This window comes from Lactuca serriola, chromosome 7 (assembly GCF_051521515.1).
Source record: "Lactuca serriola cultivar US96UC23 chromosome 7, Lser_US96UC23_V15, whole genome shotgun sequence".
Taxonomy (NCBI): Eukaryota; Viridiplantae; Streptophyta; class Magnoliopsida; order Asterales; family Asteraceae; genus Lactuca; species Lactuca serriola.
In genome coordinates, this window is record NC_136414.1 from 7017722 (window position 1) to 7039991 (window position 22270).

Sequence of the window (22270 nt, forward strand, 5' to 3'; positions counted from 1 at the left end):
TTGCAATTAAGATTTTCTTTCTATTTTTATTATTTGCAGCAAATAAAATTATTGTTTATGTTGAAAAATTAAAGTTAACTCCATATCAACGTCTTAATCAACATAAATGTATAATATATATTCTACACCCAATACCTTACAAACAAATCTAAATATGAGTTCATTTTGGTAGGATCATACAATCCCGATCACGATCTTGCAAAACATAAAACGATCTTTGGTAAGATCCTGATCTTGCCAACATTGGTCGGAAGAGTTAGGATCATTTGGGTTATAGGAAGTCATTTTGAGCCAACATTGGTCGGAAGAGTTAGGATCATTTGGGTTATAGGAAGTCATTTTGAAGAAAATGTGTGTCAAAGGTTTGTATACAGTGATAAAATGGTAAAAGTTGTGAATATAGATAATGATAAATGTTTTAGAAAAAGCATTAATTACATTTTTTTTTCTTTTGAAATTATGTACTTTTGCCGTTGGATAATTGCCGCCGACAAATTAGAGTATCAGGAGGCGTAGCTTGCCGACGGCATTCAACCCTCCACACCGTGCAATATTAATGGTCGGGTTTGAACACATTTTGGTGATTTTTATAGCTTAGGAAAAACAATTAATTTGAGTAGAAGTGTAGAACTATTGTATGTGTTCACGATACGATAGTGTCAATTTTGATGCAATAAAGGTTGTATAATTCTTGTCGACTAAAGATTGTATAATTCTTGTCGATTATTTTTTAATGAGAAAAGACAATGAGGTGATACGTGTTCTATTTCTTTTATCGGAATTATCCTATGATTAATTCTCCACAATCATCGTGTCTAAATTCTTTTCTTTTAAAAGACCTCACAAGTCACAAGACAAAAATTTATTGTTTATATCGTAAATTCATAATCCACTTTTAAAGTTAGGTAACAAAGGAATTACGTTTTGACCATATTAGTAACTAATTTAACTTATTTGATTTAGGCAATGTGCCATAGACGTGAAATTAAATATTATTTTATTTTTTCTTTCTATTTATTTTCCTATAAATATTATACTATAAATGTTTTAAAATATTATTAATTTTATCATGCTTTAGTGGGTATTATTTTTGTTGCCACTGAAATATGTTGGCGTCAATTTTTTTCTCTTGAGTGTTGACTTGTGAAGTTAGTGATACGAAATTTAACATTTATTATAAATATATATAAAAAGTAATTTTTTCTTTGTAAGAAAAGTTATTGTAGCTAAATGAATAATTCGTTTTTTCTCTTTAAGTGTTTGACTTGTAAAGTTAGTGATACAAAATTTAACATTTATTATAAATATATATAAAATGTAATTTTTTTTCCTTTGTAAGAAAAGTAGTAGCTAAATGAATAATTTTCAGGCACAAGATACAATTATATTAATACTTACATTGCAATGTTACTCCTAAACTTTATATAATCTGCTTATTTGCAATCTTTTTATTTTATAAAATAATATTTTTGATCTCTATATTTTTTAGAATATCATTTTTATCTCTCCATCTTCAATTTTATAGAATATCACTTTCACACATTTCATCTTTCATCCCTCAATTTTGTATAATCTGTCACTTACAACCCTTTATTTTTGTAAAATGATATATTTCATCCCTATACTTTTAAAATATCAATTTCACCCTCTCCACCTTTAACTTTGTAAAATATAACTTTCATCTTTCATTTTCTAAACTTTTGTGTTTATCCCCCGTCCCCCTACTATATATAATATGATTTTTTTTCTCCTATATTTTCTTAATACGCAACAGACACACATAAAAATCCGCAGCAAAATACAAGCTCAATTACTAGTTTTGAGATACATACTAAAAATTAAATAAATTAAAACATTTTAATACTTTAATACTTGAAATAAAACCAAAACTGCATAGAAAATCTAGAACTCAAACCAAACAGTCAAGAGGGGGGGGGGGGGGGGGGGTTACGTCTGCATGGACCATCCAAAGTCCAAACATCCCAACTCGTTGAACCCAACATGCGCATAGTTGAATCAAAGGGTCAACATTATTGAAATGTAAAATCGCACTGATTAGTTTATAATATTTTTATAGATAAAACTCAAATCTTCTAGCATTTTGAGATCAAAACAAGAAGATTTTCATAAGTTAATAAAGGATCATTGCAAAATCATCTATTTATATCTCTAATTTAATCACTTGTAAGAACTAATCATCTTACTATGTATGTTAAATGGTATAATGATCACCTTGCACCCATCTAACACCCGGTTAATCTGCACAAACTTAGTGTTAAACGTTAATGTATCTCTTTTAATATATGAAAATGGTTTCTTTGAAATTTCACAAGTCTATCGTTTATCAAAATCTTTGTTATCCTATTTTAAAATTCGTTTAGTTTGCATTTTTAGATGTTTTTCACATGGGTGTGATAAACATGCATTTCGTTATTTAAAAAAAAAAAGTGTTACCATAAAACACTATTGCCTTTGAGTTTTCAACAATTAACATTATTACTACCAACACTGGACGCTAGACTACGAACATCCTTCATTACACATGACCTACCCTCATCGCTAAGGCAAATATGAAACATACCACCACAATTGTTTGTCTTCTCAACATAAATAATGCCTTTACTGATCTCAATCCTCACAAATTCCGTATTGAACACAATTTTATCAAACTTGCCCGCAAAACACAAACCCATTGACATGGTTGGAATATGAAGAACATCTCGAATGGTAACCTCTCAACCACGCCTGAACTTTAGCCTCATGTCATCTCTTCCAAATAGGTGGTCGGCCACACAAACCACGACTTTCTCTGGGGTGCAATACGATAAGTTCGGACAGGGGCGGACCTAGGGGTAGTCCACGGTGGCACCGGCAACCCCTAACTTTTTTGGCCGCAGTGGAGACATATTGATTTTGACTTCTTGATAGGGAGATTGTTGTACGGATGTAACCCATGTCCTCAAAGGTATTTACAACACTCTGTATAACCCCATGATTTTATGGAAGAAACAATCAAAGCAAAAACAATAACCGAAAACCATAAAGAAACAATCAAAGCAAAGCAATCAATCCAAAACCGTGAAGAAACAAAATTAGTGCAATTATGTGCTTACAAACGCTCAAAAGGAAAGAGGAGAGGAGATGAGAAATCGTTGCATGAGAACAAATGGGGCTTCGAAGGGCGTATTTATATTAGTTTGAAACCTTATGAATCAATTTAAACATGGAAAGCCCAATCAAAGAGTGCTATATGAGACTATCTAACAACCCTAGGAGGTGCTGTCCTTTTTTATAATGGAAGACGAGAGTTATCATCACAAAGCTGTATTCCTCATCCACGTTGACATCTAGGTATATGCTTGTGGGTTTGACCACCACCGAATACTTCACAAGTTTAAAAAGAGAAAAAACTTATAAACCCATTATTGTTTCTCTATGTTAACCTTTAAAATTTCCAACACTAGCACCTGGTTAATGTACACACACAAACATGGTTTTTCTAACATGCAAGTAATATTTCCATATCTTAAAAGCAAGTCATACACAGAATACTAATATGATAAAAACAGGCACGACATACATTATTGCAATTGTTGACTGCAAATAAAAAATCATACAAAAACATTGTATGTAACTGCAATTTATATATTAATAATTATTTTAATTTTTAACAACGTCCACATCTAGCTTTGGGTACTCATCATTCATCTGCTCAAGACGATTTGGACTTGGGTGGTGCTGGAAGCAGCTGCAAAAACCAATACCAATACGTATTTAACAAAAATCTCAAGTTTGGTCTTTTTTTTTTTTGAAATCCTCCTGAAGTTGTTCGTAAGTTTACATTTTGTTGCACATTTGGTCCCTCTACTTTACTCAAAATTTACCAGTTTAGTCCATATTTTGAAATCTTCAGAAGTCGTACTTAAGCTTGCATTTCACTCTGACCAAACTTGTCAAACAATCCATAATTGGGGACCAAAAATGTAATTTACTCCTGCTTTTAAGACTTGCATTTCGTTATCAGAGGGATTAAATCCAAAATGCAAACCTAAGGACAACTCATGAAGATTTAAAATTATTGGCCCAACTTGCAATATTGAGTAAAACACAAGGACCAAATTCGTAATATCGTCTAGAAAGTAGAAACTATATAATTACAATGGTATCTAATTTTTCGGGTAAAAACATTTTTTGTCCAAATTTTTTTTGACTTGTATAAATAATTAATGGTTATAAAGTAAGTAAGTACCTGATAACAAGATATGAGGGAGCTGGCAAATCCAAAGGCTCCTGTAACACGAGGAGTCACCTTTTTGGGAGACAACTGGAGCAACCCGGCTGCAACCACAATATCCATGGCTGCTTTGATCAAAGCCAATGACCTCTCGTTTGATGATTTAATTTTAGCACGATACTCTTCATTCTGTATTGATTATTTAATTTCAATTTAAATTTAAATTAACTGAATAAATTATCCAAGAGGTATAACACAAACCTTGTATTTATTGGTATCCTTGAGTTCCTTATCCAATTTCTTCATTGACTTCGAAAGCCTCCCAAGCTCTCCTATCTGAAGACGAGCAAGGGTTGAATATGTAAAATATCAAAGACGAGGGTCAGATATGTAAAATGTTGAAGATGAGGGTTGGATATGTATGTACCTCGACTAAAGTAGTACAGACTGAAGACCCCATCCAACAGAAGAGAGATATCCTGCCAATTATTTCTGCCCGTTCTTTGTTCTAAAATAATAAAACTTCATGAGTCCAAAATGACATTCTGCTTTTATAAAAGTTTCTGTTCTGTTAAATAGTTAAAACGAATAGATAATTAATCAAAACTAGAAAAGATATCACACCTTGTAGATGCCGGATCTATGGAGCCAAACAACTTGGTCAAGGAACAAGAAAGTCGACAGTAATGCATTTTTTGACTGGACAAAAAAAGCATTTTTTTTGATATTAGAAATATTAAAAAGAGAGAATTGACATTTGAAGATAAGAATTAAAGAATGCATACCTTCCCCAATAAAACTATTGGGAGGGGAGTTCCAGGGGAGACTGGACTGATAAGAGCATGCAAATCATTGACAAACTGCAAATATGATTTACAAATAAAATCAGATTCTATATTGTTGTGTTTGGTGCAAAATAGTTTGAATATTGTAACATAATTCAGACCTTAAAAAGACGGAAAACTTTCCTAGCCAAGCTAGTTGACTTGTCAACATTTTGTGCTGTTCCTGGCTCCCCATTACTCACGAATTTTGAGCCGTATTGTATTGCTCTGCAGATCTTGTCTCTGGCTTCAGCTTTGTTCAAATACAGAACAGCAAGAGCAAGTTCTGTCCTCGCAACATCTAATGTACTCATCTTTTATATTTTCTTGTATCTACAAAGCAAACAAAAATAAAACATGATTTTGTGATGTATGCAAGGCATGATTTTATCACTTATATGATGCAAGAATTTGATTCTATCACAAATTTCAATTGGAAAACTGGTTCTATTTCTTCGCCTTTTTGACAATATATCAGAATTTCTATCAAGATAGGTTGGATTTTTGGATATACAAGTTTAAAACGACCAATTATGATTCAATTAAAGTTCAAACAATCAAGAATCTTGTTACTTCTTCAACATGAAACCAAAATGAATCTTTATACAATGGTGTCCAACTCTCCGATGAACACGGAACGCCATCTATGCCATACACACAAAGGTTCTATTCATGGATTGAATTAACAGGAACATATACAGTTAAATAGCAATCATAGTAACAAGCAATTCCTCAGTCTCTTTATATGTTTTTCATCCTTTACCACCAATCAAACATTTTAATCAACAAGTGAAGAAGTATAGCCTTTTATCACACAAAGAAGACAATTCTGTCACATTTTCGTGAAAGGATTCCTTTTATAGTAGTATATACTTGCCTCCTTCCACTTTCTGAAAAATTTTGAATCTAAAGTTTCCTTTTCGCCTATTATTACTTTTACAAATAATTTATACCAACGCTTTTGGTCCACAGATTTTTACTTATTCGAGTGTAATTGAGACATATCCGATTCATCCTCGAGCTTTTCAATTCAGCAGTATGTAAAACCCAACGAAGGAAGTAACCAGTCCAGAAATTCTACTTAATACCTACAGTTTTATCGAGAACTATAACAGAAGCACAAATAATTTAACAACATGAACAGCTCCATATCTGGAAAACCAAGGTCAACATACTAGAAATCTCTTCTTGTTCGAATAATAACCAAAGAAAATCGACAGACAAGCTTGAAGTTATCATAACTAACATACTGATCAACAATCCAATCCAAACAAAAAATTGGAAAACACAGACTGAATCATTAAGAGAACGGATCAGTATTCAATCGAAGTTTGCACAAGAAACATCAATAATTCGATATAAACATCAACTTGTAAGGTGAAGAGAGTAAAGAATTTGTATACCTGTAAGCTGAGAAAGAGATTGATAGCAGAAAATTTAGGGCTCAAAATTTCCACCCTTTATAGAGTACACACATTGAGTGTGTGAGAGAGAAAGCGATCGGATTTGTATTGGCGAATGTGCCGAGCGGTCATCCTTTGAAAATCACAAAAATAAATTAAAAATTAAAAATTAAAAAACAAATTTGTTTTAGAAAAGGGATATGATAAGGCCATGTTTGGTCGTCTATTTTTCTCTAGTAAAATTAGATTGATACGTCACCGTATTTTGGAATTTCTATTTTAAATATAAATTTATTTTTCTAATTAATCAAAGGTTTCCGGTAAAACTTATCTCATGTGATCAACTAACTATATTACGCTATGAAGTTTAAAAATATTATGGTAGGGCTATACAATCAACATAACCAGAATGTTATAAAAGGAGATAAATAAAAAGATATATAAAAAACAATTAAGACTAAAGATTGGTATAAATTCTTCCATGAAAAAAAAAAGACTTTGAGATTGAAATTTCAAATGTAGTGTATATTGTAATTACACAAAAGAGAATGTTTGTAATGTACATAGTGACCATACAAAATAACAAGCCTACAAATTTTAGTTTTTTTTTTCCCCACTAGTGGAGTAATAAGCAATAAAGATACTTCACAAAATCTTGCAATAATTTGACACTTCTTGATATAAATGACCCAGCAAAATTGGTTTGCCCAATAATTGTACCTTTATGGTTTCTAATGACTCTAAATTTTAATGCCTTTTGTGAAATAGGTTATTGGACAAATAAGTGAAAAATAAGTGAAAAATGAATATTCAAATGGGATATGTGACCGAAATAATTACATCATCTTTTTTGTTAGCTTGAACAATAAAACTTGACATTCGATCCGAGTCCGAGCTAAATTCAAGTCTATTAAATTTCCCACTAGTTGATCTCAGGCTTTGAAGATGAGGCTCGAAAGGATCCAACCTCCTCATAAATTTGAACGGGAAGAGCTCAAGCTTGGATAGGGTCGGACTCATATATGCTCATTTACAACCTTAAAAAACATATTGGATATGTTTTAGCTTTGAGAATTGAAAATGTTTTAATTCTTTCTTTGTAGTTCATTTCCACTTTAGAAATCCGATGTAATTTTCAACCCATTGAATGAAAAACTACATTCCATTGAATATGTTGTTTTAAGATTAACACGCTTATAGTTCCATTAATTTGTATTTAACCCTTATTCTACAAACGTATTTAAATCTTTTTGGACGAAAAATGTCCTAATTTGACTTATGTTTTCCAAACTTTTTGAGAATTTTGTTGCATTAACATTTACCTTAAGTTTTGTAAAGATAAGATGTTTACTGAATATTCTCTTATTTGCAAAATAATTACACATAAGAATCCTTATAAGGCATTGTAGTATGGAAAAACCGATCCCAGTCAACGATATATAATGTCAACTATATATAATGTGTTATGCATTTGCATGTCAAGGTGTAAAAAGTTAACATTGTAATTTACTTTGGGACAAATCAGGTGAAGACATTGAGACATGCACAAATTCACAGCATTGTAATATGCATTAGTTCTATTTGCCTATGTTGGCTAAATAGTTAAGTATGTTGCTATTTTACATCATGTTCAGTACTTCAATTCCTAACACCAACAACAATAGTTTTACAATATTTTTAGAATTTCCTAAAAATACCTCCATAAACACGTCCCGTACATATACCTAGTATACATAGATACAGTCTGAAGGTCTTTGATGTCGTGAATAAATATAATTAATAATATTGATGTACGATACACAAATAATTAATAACACCCATGCATATATACACATGAAATATTGAATGTGTTTTGATTTAAAATTACCTACCTTTTTGGTTTCTTCTATGTTGAATCTTTTTATCAACTTTTAGTAATCTTTGTTTCAAATAAGACTAAAGTTTGGTAGTTTGTTCTATTTTATAATTGGACCATATGTTATGTAATTCATATGATGTATTTTATAATCTCTTATAAACTATGAATAAAAAATATAATAATAAATGATTTTTTTTATTTGTTTTAGTACTTTGTTAAGATTTATACCATATTTGATCAATATTTGGATACAATATATCTAAATGTAAGTTCTAAATTGTAATTTCCAGGATATAACAGAATACATGGTGTTATTATATTTTTATAACAAAGAATAAATATTTAATAAAGTATTTTTTAATAAGAAATATATCTTTTTGAAATATAAATATATTAAATATTCCAAATATCTACTTATTTAGTTATTTATAATATCTATCTATTTTAATAAACGAAACCTAAAAATATCACATGTTCATTTTCTAAAATTCCTATTTAACACGTGTCTATTCTATGATTTCTATAATTTTTTTTTTTGTAACAAATCAATTTTAATTCGAATTTTAAAAATACAAAATCCTATCTTAATACTAATATTTTCGAAATATATGATAAAGTATTATATTTATTTTACTTAACAAGTTAATTTAGAATTACTATACACTTATTATCTTTTTGACATTTATTATTTTTTTTCTATATAATAATTTTAAAATACCGACCGTACATGTCAAGTCGTATATCATTACTAAATATTCATGTTTATAATATTACTTTATGGTAAAAATGATAATGTTATAGTTACTTAAATATTATAAGTATTACCTAATAATAAATACTTATAGGAGAGATGGTGATACGAACATAGAGGTTGAAGGGTATAGTCTGAGTGTCTGATCCTTTATCTATTAAAGCTTTCTTTTGTAATCTCTTAACATTTTAATTAATAGGCACATAAGTTGCTAAATGTTTAGCACAATTCTTCTAATTTTGGGGTAAAATTGATTTGTTTTATGAATCCAATAAATTATTGCATAAATATAAGTTAGTGTGTTAAAACTTGGTGTGATATAGAGTTAATGAATACTTTGTGTAAAGTAATTCTTAAATTATGTTTTTTGATGAAAGCATTTATAAGATCATCATACAAAATTTAGGTTAATAACTTAATATCATAAAAAATATTATATATCGAGTTTCTTTTTAAAGCTCTTTTACTTACTCAAAAAAATCTTATATTTTTTTCAATTTAACCATTTTAACAAGTTTACCATATTTTAACAAGTTTAAAGCTCTTTTACTTCCCCCCCCCCCCCCCCCCCCCCCCCCCCCGAAAAATACCCTAAAATGTGACAATTTTTAAATTTAGTTTTAGTTTTTCATGTTTTTCCGATTAGAAATAATTTCAGTCTTGAAAGTGATTTGATCTATAATAGTACCATTATATTTCTTTGAGACTTAATTTTTGTTTCCATTCGAACCAATTTTTTTGTTTTACTTCATAATTATTATGCTTTTTTTTTTTGTTATTTATAGTGTTGTTAACGGTTTTTAGCATTAGAATTTGAAGAGAAAAAAAAACATTTGATACTACTATTATGAAGAACAAGGTCTAAGTTTGTTTGGTATCTTATATGCTCATAGATTACATCAAGTGAAGAACTATGGTCTAAGTTGTTTTGGTATCTTATGTTGTTTTAAAAACAAAAAAGAAAGATTGTCAAGCCAAACTAGGCAGTTGTTCTTCATCTGCTATAATTTTTGTATGAATTTAATGATTTAAAAATAAAATTTTTTACTATGATTGATTTCCGCATTGATTATTACTATTTTACTCTAATGTTTGAGAGATATATTTTACTATCATTGATTTTTGAACTAATGTTTGTATGTATTTAATGATTTAAAAATGAAAAATATTACTAGTATTTTTGGGACATTATAATAATTCGAAACCAAATTTGATGAAGTTAGTGGCAATTTTACCTTTAACATGCCAAATAGATAAAATAAAATAAAAATGTTAAAACCCAAACACGTCAAATAAATAAAAGTCCTATATAATGTATCTTTAATACATTCATGATACATACATGAGTATGAAGATAACAAAATCATCAAGGTTAATAACAGTCAACAAGAATTAAAATCATCAAGGTTAATCAAAGTCAACAATAATTATAAGATCCAGTTATGTAATTAAATCAGGTCAAGAATATGGGTTGTAATCTTATTCTATTGAATTTATTTTATGATTCATATGTTTAAACCTATAAATTTCTTCGAAAAAAATCATTTTCGCTTATATGCATTTTTCCTTTGAAGAATCTGATTTTTGATATTCTTTAACTTATCTGCAAACATCAGCAACGATCCTTGCGTGCTCATCTTCCGTTCTGCATTCAATAGTGGCCCATGGTGATCACCATATTTCCAAGGCAAGTATTCATAAAACTCGAATCCACCTGGAAAAAAAAAACTCTCAAAGATGATCCATGAATCAAGCGTCAAGATTTTCCATAGGAAATAATCATGCTAGCTAAAAAAATAATGTTGGATGTAATTTAGGTACACAACGGTCTGCTTGTTGGATGGCATCTAACTTAGAAGGAGCCCAATCACAATGGAAATCAAACTCTCACATGAACTAATAATCATGTTTAGAACTCACATCCTTTAGACTTTTTTTTTTTTTTTTTTTTTTTTTTTTTTTTTTTTGTCATAGAGCGAGAACATAGCGTTCATAGATATCGAAAGATTTGTGTTTAGAATGACTTTTGAAAAAGTCAACAAAGTCAGTCTCTAGGAAGGGGAGAAGAGCTTCGAGAGCTCCTGTAAATTATACATTAGCATGAAGAACATTTTTTCCTTAATCCCTAAACTTGTCGATATCTTATTTGACGAACTAATATTTACTGATTTTTCAACGGGTTTGAGAGTCTCTTAAAGTTGTTGTGGTCAGTTTGACAATGGTTAAGTTATAGAATTACTTAGAAATGTTAAAGTGAATTTTTAACATGGATATTCATAATAATATTTACTGATTTTTCAACCGGTTTGAGAGTCTCTTAAAGTTGTTGTGGTCAGTTTGACAATGGTTAAGTTATAGAATTACTTAGAAATGTTAAAGTGAATTTTTAACATGGATATTCATAATATTCAATCTCAAAAGCATATTTATACTATTTTCTCTCTAATAAGGGACAACAATTTCTAAATGACTTGGAATATCATTGGAGAGCATATTTGTGTATGATTTGTAATCGTGTCTCATTACATATTAGAAATGGAATTAATTTCCAAATTAGTCGAGCATACAAGATTAAAGAGCGTTTTTATTTGTGTTGAAACGAAACGACCGACTCTTAATTTTTAGATATACTAGAGGGGGCATATGGTCAAAAAGGTAACAAAAATGCCCCAAAATGGCCATTTAGTCGTTACAATAAATAAAATTAAAAAATTCATGAAAAGATATAAGAAATAACTACACGTCCAGTTAGACCATCTCCATTTTTTTCACCATAAATGGAGTAAAAAATGGAGTAAATAGTGTTTCATCTTCAAACCTACTCCATTTTCTACCCCAAAAAATATATTCCTAAAATATTCCATTTTTATAACTTATATATATTGTCAAATACACCCCTCTACTAATTAAACTCTATATTTATGATTAATTAATATAAATTAGTATACAACATGATATTAAAAATATTAAATATTGCATTTAAATTATAATTAGTAGATAAAATAAACTAGAAATATATAAAATAAAAATGAGAGGGACTAAAATTGACAACCAAACTTCACCTCCATTTTTAGAGATATGAATAGTATTCCCACATATATGGGGGAATACTATTCATATCTCAAAAAATGGAGATGAAAATGGGGTAGGGTTGGAGAAGAATGGGGGAAGAAATAAAGTATGAGGGTGGTTTGGAGATACCCTTAGTCCTTAACTTAGTTGGACTTTTCTAATTGTTCCATCATAATTGGCCCCTTAAACAGTCTTTTTTTTTTCAAAACAAATCAACCTTTCAAAGATCAGAAAATGTCTTTCAGGTTGGGCGCGGACCCTTTTTGTCGGGCCCAATGCACCTTTATCGCTCTACTACTACTAGTTGGCAAGGGGCATCGAGGCATGTACAATGTTGAAATAAAAACGCCAAATTTGGTGTATTAAATAATAACTTATTAGTTTACGTTAAATCACCTAATCCCTATAAGCACCAGTGCCAACTAGTAGCCGCAATTTTGGGAGGGCTATGGCAACGGTTAATCACTTTAGTTATTATATAGAATTTTTGTTTTATAATATTTTCATATTTTTCGAACCATTTCCAAGGTTTCAAACGAGGATGGCTCACAAAAATGGACCTGGACACTTGGCCCTGCTGGATTATTCACTGTTTCATCGCTGAGATCCCATATTGACAATATTACCCTTCCCTGTAGCGATGGAAATTGGATGTGGAATCCACTTGTACCAGGGAAGTTAAACATTCTTGCATGGAGAGCATGTAAGGGTAGACTTCCATCTATGGATAATCTTTTCAAATATGGTATCAACTCTTCAAACTGGTGTAAAATGTGTAATGCGGCTCCAAAATTTGCGGATCATATTTTTGTGGGTTGCCTTGTCTCAAGGGAAGTATGGCTGCAAGTGTGTAAATGGTGGCGACTATTGGATTGCTCTTACAACTCATGTCGTGAATTGCTAGACTGTAAATTAAAGATTGGTGGACATCAAAGGCTGCTGATGATTCATGAAGCTATAATGCTAGTATTCATGTGGGTAATCTGGAGTTACAGGAATGTTAAGGCTCATGGATCTAATGCAAAATCACACACGATGTTGGCATCTAAGGTTCAAGCTCTGTCTCATCTATGGATAAATGCTCGAAAGAGGAGAGGTCAAAATATATGCTGGAACGAATGGTGCTCTGACCCGGTTTTGGAATGCTATAGAAAGTTGTAGTTTCTTTTTTACAGTCTTGCGCTTTGCTTTTGTTGTGTTTTACTTTTGTACTTCTCCCTTTTGTATCTCTAGCTCCTGGCTAGCTTTCTTTTTTAATTTTATGCCTGCCGTTCAAAAAAAATATATTTTTAATTAATTCACGTAAGTTGCTAAATGTTTAGCACAATTTTTCTAAACTTAGGGTAACAACGATTTGTTTTTTAATATAATAAATGCATAAATACTGAGCCAGCAATCATTATCACACTAATCATGTAATTCACTATTTAGACCTTGCATGTGTTGGGCCTACCAACAATGCAAAACTAATCATGTAATTCACTATTTATTGGGCTAACAGTTGGTAACGTTAACCCATTAGATAAGTCTCACAATAGAATTGGAAATGATAGAAACCAAATACAAGTTGTCTTTGGATTTACTTTACTTTCGTTTTTGTTATTTTTAGAGATTATGTAAACTTATATATTTATTCTTAAAATATATTCAACAACTAGATTATGACCCGCGTAAAACGCGGGGAACATATAAAAAATACATATAAAAGTATAAAAAGTTGGCACAATAATTAAAAAGAAAGTAAAAGAAATAAAATTAGTTTTATTGGTAACATTGAAAAAAACAATGAAATACTTGAATATCTATAACCGATGAAGGACCTCTTTGTATACAACGTTTTTTGTTTTATTATTTGGACGACCTTGTCACATATGAGTACCTTCAATACTATATCTTTTTAATTTATACTCTTATTAGGTTCAGGAACCAATGTCAGTTGTCTTTTTTCTTTCTTGTTGATATATCAATTAATGCAATACAAATTGGTGCTACATTTGGAGCTTTTAGTGCTATTAGTCGATTTGTTAATGATCTTCCAGTAAGTTCATGTTTTTTTCAAAAAAATTACAACTGTTTATATGTTCTTCAAGTTAATGTTTTATTGATTTGTAATAATAATAATATGATCGGTGTAGGAGGGTCCTTAAACACTTGTGGGAATTACATTTGACTCATTGCAATAGGTTATTTAAAAAAAATAACCTTTAAAAAAGAATTATTCCTTCAAGCTCTTTTGCATTTTTTATTGCAGCCATTGATTTTCTTAGTTCCAGACATATATGATGTTTACACTCCTCTCCCCTCTGATGTTATTGTTCAACTTTCTAAGGTGATGAAGTTACCAAAGACTAGTGTTGACGATCATTGGACAATAGCAAATAACATAAATGCTTTTTCAAGAATCCTATAAGTAAATCTATTTCTAACTCAAGTTACGACAACACCCTTGTGTTTGTCTGTCGTGTGTTTATCATAACATTTATTAAGGGTATTAGTATCAATTTATACATATCTCCAAATATAAGTCAATTTTAATCAAGGGGCAAAATACTCCCTTTTCTTGAGTTGGCAAAAAACTTTAACCTGGAGAACACAAGCGCGACCTATATGAAAACTGTCAAATATCCTCTAGAATCTGAAATGTTATAAGTTGTCGTTGTAGTTGAATTATCTGTAATTTTTCATTTTCATTTAAGTTCTTTTTGGGATTAAACAAAAGGAAAAACAACATAATTTCGTTGTATGAAAAAAATTCAGAGTACAAGGCTACAATTGACATAAAACCCTAAAATGATAGCTCATAACATTGGCCTAACTCATCTAATTTTGTATCATACACTAAAAGAACAAATAAAAGAATAAAAAAGCAGTGGCAATGAAAACCTTTGTTTTGTGTACCAATAAGTTGGCATAAAACTCAACAGTTCTTGAATATAGGAAGAGTCTACTCTTCAAAAATGAAATTGGAAACTATAATAAGTAACCAGTTCATGTAGATGTGCAGTCCGTAATCAAATCTGACCGTCCGAGTATACCTGAAGGGCTAAATTTCTCATGGAGAGCATGACAAAATCACTGATGAGAAATTCCTTTGGTGGCAAGTTAAAAAGCTTTTTGAATGTCGAATTCCTATGAGGTGACTTCATATTGAGCTGTCAAGAAGTTAGAATAATTCGTATAGATGTGTAGTCCATAATCAATACTCCTATAATGCAAAAGTTAAAAGATTTTACAAAAAAAATGAAAATAAAACGCCCTAAAAAAAGAAGTGTAAAAGGGTCATTTACCAAACTTTAGATGGCTGTAAAAAAGAAACGCTCTTTGTTCATACTTACTTCACACAGACATCATTTTAATAATGCAAATGTCAATTTACCTATAAGGAAATTAAAAATAAATAAATAAGCCAAACCTAAGATCCTTTTTGACAACATATGCATCCAACTTAACTATATTGGATCTTGGAAAGCAAATGTATTGGGTAATGCAGGTGAAGAATATGAAATTGATTTTCCAACATCCATTTTGGGTAACATCCACTTTCATATCCCTTTTACACATACTTCGACTCTCATCATGTGCGATTCTTGATTCTGTTAAAAAAATACAAAGTTATACAACCATATAAATCAGATAAGAATTGCACTTTTAGAAAGCATGCATATTATGCAATACGGTTAGAACACGTTTCATCTTCAAATGTAAGAATCTTAAGAATGACCTAACTACAAAGATTCTCAAGTATAGTGTCCCGCGGTTGATTTTTTATTTCAGTGAAAGGGATTGTATCCCATTACCTCGATGGTATATTATCTAAGAAAGTAAGAAATAAGGTCAAATAGAACTTGATGGCAAAACACCATTCTTTCATTGGTTATACTAAAAAATATATAAATTTTATAAATTCTTGGAAGTGGATATATTCTGTTTTGATAATCAACCTTCTATACATAAAAATCCTAAATCTTCCCGATGATAAACTTTGATAGTACACGGTCATTACAATTTTTTTTTGTCTTAATAGCTTAAGCATCTAATAATAGCTTAAGGATATGAATATAAACTAAAGAACTACATACAATACATACCTAATAACCTCAAATGCTCCAGAGCTTCAAATATTCATCTCACACTTCTTCTCTCAACTTTTACATATTGACGGCATGTCTCTAATGGGTTGAAGCGCTTCAAGACTTATGAAATTGTTCATAATCTGTAATGATAACATAATACTTTTTAATCTTAATCCAAATATAAATTCTAATCGAGTACCTAAAAAACTATATTATGGTGTCCCTACTTTACAGTATTAGAAAAATAAATAAAAAAATCTTACCTTTTTTTTGCAACTTTTTCATAAATTGCATAAAAATATCAATCTTTTTTTTGTCAAGGATTTAATCTCCCTCATCATACCAAAATCATAGTATATTAATGACTCATGATTCATGATTTATCTGAGCCAATTGCAAGGTTTCTAGGATGAGGATCAACATGAAAAATAACCGGTTGGTATCTACATAAAATAGGAAAAATATATTAAAAATTCAGTAAAAACTAAAAGCATTTTTTTATTTTTTTTAATGAGCGTATTCATCTGGGTGTTGGGCGTCTTATTTTGGGAGTTTTTTGATACTTTTTTTTAGTCCAAAAGAAAAGTTTCGTTTTATTTTAGAGACAGAATTATAAAATTATTTGACCACTTCTATTTTTTATGATCATACAGACAAATGATGACCATTTTTTTATATTATTTTACCAACTACTCAATTAATCTGAACTCTGAAACTAATAACTCACATAATATCTTTTGACGACAACTTTTCTGTCTATTCTATCGTTTTCTACAACTAAAAACAAATAAAAAATAGAGATATATTTACCTATCATATTACTTGTTCCATCACTAACAACAACAAAAATTTAGCAAGAAACATATTTGAAGATTGAATTGCTACCTGATGCAAATCGACTCCTTTTTTATTCCCTTTTTTGTTTATCTTCATATGCTGATAACATAAAAAATTGGTATTTGCAAGATGATGTTAGATGTTCTTGAGGTACTGAGAGTTGAAATCAAGAACACATATCATAATTGTGTTCAACAAAAACCCAACATCAACATCAAGATAGCCCTGAAGAAAAAGTAAGCACACAAAAGCTATATATATATATATATATATATATATATATATATATATATATATATATATATATATATATATATATATATATATATATATATATATATATATATATATATATAAACAGAAAATGGTGAAAAAAAATGAGGGAAAAGAAGAAAACAGTAACAAAAATCATATAAAATGCAAAGCAAAAGGTTGGAGTGGTGTAGAAAACAAACCTATGAATAAATCAAAAACACGAACGCGTTAACTGTGTGTGTATGTTGTCTTTCTAGTTTCTGCAACATATAGAAAGAGTGAGGCGGAGAAGGAGCGGCGATTCCCTTAATTCCTGAAAGCAAGCGTAGAAATTAAGTTTTTTTTTAACAAAATTGAGAAATAAACACCAGAAATCGAAACATAACAAATCAATTATAAGTTGTTGTGCGGAGAAACAAATAATTGACTGGAAGAAGGAGAACCCTAAGGTGAAACGCAATAAATATGAAGAAAGGGAAGGAGACGAAATATATGAGTGCTTGCGGTTGTGATCATAAGATGAAAGGGATTCGGGGTTACATAAGGATGAATCAAAGAGATAAGATTATGGATTGTCTGCGCATAGAGACTTGGGAAGAGAAATTGTATCTGGATTCGAGGTCGTAGAAGGGAGAATCGGTTGAATCGTTGTGAAAGAAAACGTACTCATCATTGAAATTAGTGGGAGAATCTTTCTTATGTATCTTCCAAACCAGAACAAAAGAAACGGGTAATGACGGGTGTGGTTGACCGAATGATGATGTCATTCATAAATTTCATAATTTTAAAAATAATTTTATTTTTGGTGAGATTTAATTGTCATTAATAGATTTCCTAATTTTAAAAGTAATTTTATTTTTGGTGAGATTTAATTATAATTAATAGATTTCCTAATTTTAAAAATAATTTTATTTTTGGTTAGATTTAATTGTCATTAATAGATTTCCTAATGTTAAAAGTAATTGTCATTAATAGATTTTATAAAATTGGTGGACCAAAAAAAGATTGACCGAATGATGATGTCAGCATAACGATCTAAAGGTAGAAAAGATATGAATGAAACACAATCAATGACCCTGATTGTTGAAAGTGATGTCATAAAATTTCTCTTTTAATAATATTTAAAGATAGATCGTATTTGTATCATGATCATGTTTACTTAGTCGTATTATAAACTTTTTTTTTTATTTTATTAAACAAAAGTTATGATGTAAACATTTTTTCTAGACAAAACTTCAAAAATGGTCCCTGTGGTTTCAAAAAATATCAAGTTTAGTCCCTAAGTTCAAAAAACCTCACAGATGGTCCCTATGGTTTCAAAACTTTTAACAAAGGGTCCTTCCGCCTAACTCCGTCAGCTTTCTACCGTTAAGTGAGGGGCATTTTCGTCATTTCAATACACAGGGACCATTTATGAGGTTTTCTCTATATAAAAAAAAGAAAAAAAATATAATTATTTAATTAAAGGGCCCATCTCTCTCTCAATTTAACCCAATATGAAACAGTTCTTGGATTTGGAAACCCAAGATCGTCATCCCAATTTCCGACCATCTACACTCCGATCAAACCCTTACCCAACATCACCCTCTCCTCCCTTACTCCTTCTCCACAACTATAATTTCCGATTCATACTCAACCCTTTTTCCATCGTCGAATTCTCCACCAAAATTTGGACATGTTCCTTCTGCCTCCACTGCAATCACTTTCCTCACCAATATCAATCCAATTCCGATGATAACCTCCCGATGAAGCTCTCTCTATCTTATACAAATACACAAAATGTCGACTTGTTTTCATCAAATCCTCTCCGTAGAATCAATTGAGAAAACTGGAGGTGACGGGAAAGAAAAGCAAGTAATAAACAGACACACACACACAACTTATACGTATACATCATCAGAGCCGAAGAAACCCAGGAAAGACTTGTCAGAATCAGCCACCAGATTTAAAACCCAAGAATCCCTCGTCGGAATCTCTGATGGGTTTTCAAACCTGTAAAAACAACCCAGATCTAAAACTGGAGATAAAGGAAATCTATTTGGATAAAGGTTGTTGTAATCTCTAGACCAAGTGTCTGATTAAAACAAGCATATATTAGGGATAGAAATAGAGATCGACGTTGTCGATCCTCACGGCAGTCTATGTGAGCCTTCGCCGCCCCCAAGAAAGAATGGATCCTTGTGGTTTTGATTCACTGGACCACCTCATCTTCCGTGTAATTTGATTTGTGGTTTGATCCCATCTCATGACCATCGAACCCTTGACCTCGTCTATGTGGTTCTGCATCACTGTGTTTAATTAACACTAAACCCAAATCTTGAAAATCTTTGAGAATCCCCTGAATCATTGAGCTTAATCCAATGGAAAGCGACATGAATCTGCATGAGCTCAGAAACCAGCAACACCATGAATGATAGGTCCTTGAAGAAACAAATTCGGGTGAGTAATCGACAGGTTTTTTGTAGAGTAAATTACATGAATGGTCCCTATGGTTTGGGGTAATATGCATGCTTGGTCCCTAACTTATTTTTTTTAACTCGGAAGGTCCCTACTGTTTGTTTTCGTTGCATGTTTGGTCCATATTGTTTGTTTTTGTTACACGTTTGATCCCTATCTTACCTAAAAAGACTATTATTTAAATAGTGAAAAATAGTGGGGTATGTAAGGTAAGGCGAGGGGGTGAAGTTGGAGGTGTGTTTATTTAAATAAATCAAAAAATCAAGGGCAAAATAGTCTTTTTTTAGGTAAGACAGGGACCAAGCGTGTAACAAAAACATATACTAGGGACCTTCCGAGTTAAAAAAAATAAGTTAGGGACCAAACGCGCAAATTACCATAAACCATAAGGACTATTCGTGTAATTTACTCTTTTTTTTACTTCAAATCCATTTGATCGATGATCAGAGTAAGTGATGGCAAATGAAAGAGGGCCAAGGAAGGAGGGAGAGAGAGAGAGAGAGAGAGAGAGAGAGAGAGAGAGAGAGAGAGAGAGAAAGAGAGAGAGAGAGAGGGTGGGGCCCTTTAATTAAATATTTTTGTACTTTTTTTTTATATAGAGAAAACCTCACAAATGGTCCTTGTGTATTGAAATGACGAAAATGTCCCTCACTTACCGGTAGAAAGCTGACGGAATCAGGCGGAAGGACTATTTGTTAAAAGTTTTGAAACCACAGGGACCATCTGTGAGGTTTTTGAACTTAGGGACTAAACTTGATATTTTTGGAAACCACAGGGATTATTTTTGAAATTTTGTCTTTTTTCTAATATATCGGGTATCTTTAAACCTTTTTTTTAATATCAGTTAAATTATTTGTATCTTTTTTAAATTTCTGTAAAGGTTATATGTTATTTTAAACATATGTAACATTTATAAATTTAAACAGCACTTAACAATAACATTAAATAAAAATAATTTACTATAATATATAAAATTAAAATAAATACTATTTAGAGTTTATATTTTGTTTTTATCATGTCACACACCATTTAATAAAAAAATATATCATATGATAATTGCACTTCTACTATTGAAGCTAAAAAACAAAGCTTTGGAGTTTAAATACAACGGGGGTAAATATAACATTAATGAGTAATTAAGTTATACTAAAAAAAATTAGAATAAAAGTGGTCGATATCATTGACCCATTAAAATAGTAAAAGCCTAGGTTCTAAAAAGATTGTCATAACGCGTCATGACTCTAAAGCTTGTATTTGACGTCATGCTTTAACAAAATATTTTCATAAGTCATATATGTATATAAAAAATGAATAATAGTAAATATTCCTTTCGAGATGCACTAAATGAGGTTCTTTGAGTTTTATATTTTATATAGTTAACTATATTTATTCAAAATGTTTTATTTGCCCATATCTATATTTAACCTTAAAATTTTTATTATATGTTGACTTTAGATTTAGTAGTTTTTATTTTAATTTCATATATCGTAATAAATTAATTTTAAGCTTTTAATTACCTTTCAACTTTATGAATATTATATATGCCTAAAAAAATAATAAATTAAATGAAAGGAATTTATAAAAGATTGTACAAAGATAAGGGTAATTACTAATTAGTTATATCTTTAAAAAAATGGACAATGTTGAAGAAAGTTTGAATTTATAGCTTTTAGTTTATCAAGGTTAACCACACTAGTTGTTTCTATTTAGATTTATAGTTTTCCTTTAACCAAGGTTCAAAAAAGACATTGAGACAACATAGTTCGTTAACCAATGAAAGTCTTTAAAATAATACTCCCTCTGTATCAAATTGATAGTTTACTTTTGATTTTTTAAGTCTTTTTTCTTCAACTTTAACCTTAAATATTTTTATTTGTGTTATATATTACTTGATAAATCTTATAACCATGAAAAAACATTTAAAAGACAATTCATTCATATATTTTGCATCAAGTATTATCTATCAAAAACTAAAATATTCAATGTCAAAATTGAAGAAAAAAGACTTCAAAAGTCAAAAGTGGACTATCAATTTGGGATGGAGGTACTATCAGTATGGACTCCGGTCGATTTCCCAATAGCACGTTTAATCGATAGGTTATTAGTCGATTGCTTTAGATGGGTTGGAGCGGGCAACAATGAGCGAGTTATTCCGACGTGGCATCCAAATAACGCCGGTATAACGGGTGGAACACCGACCCCGGTCTCCGTTTTCGACGTTTGGGTAACGGGACGAAACGCATGTAACGGTTTATTTTTCGACCGTTGTGGAACAATCACGAATAAAAAAATCACTTTAAAAGGATGTATTTTTTTTTTTGTAAAAATGTGTTTCAACGGATAACCAATACAATGGAAAACAGGTATCGTAATTACAGTTGTTTTAAAAAATGTATGTTCTTTAGATTATTAAATAATTGTTTTAAAAATTTAATATATGTTCTTTAGATTATTAAATAATTGTTTTAAAAATTAAATATATGTTCTTTAGATTATTAAATAATTG

At 30.4% G+C, this 22270-nt stretch overlaps 1 protein-coding gene across 1 annotated transcript; it reads right to left on the reverse strand.

Annotated features, from left to right (window-relative positions):
* Nucleotides 1–3540: 3540 nt before the first annotated feature.
* LOC145061283 (peroxisomal membrane protein 11D-like) lies at nt 3541–6599 on the reverse strand. Its single transcript, XM_079008716.1, has 8 exons — nt 6462–6599; nt 5181–5391; nt 5020–5094; nt 4859–4933; nt 4662–4742; nt 4496–4570; nt 4250–4423; nt 3541–3748 (listed from the first exon to the last, which is right to left on the reverse strand). The coding sequence occupies exons 2-8, from the start codon at nt 5370–5372 to the stop codon at nt 3713–3715; spliced, it is 708 nt and encodes a 235-aa protein (XP_078864842.1). The 5' UTR covers nt 5373–5391; nt 6462–6599; the 3' UTR covers nt 3541–3712.
* Nucleotides 6600–22270: the final 15671 nt, after the last annotated feature.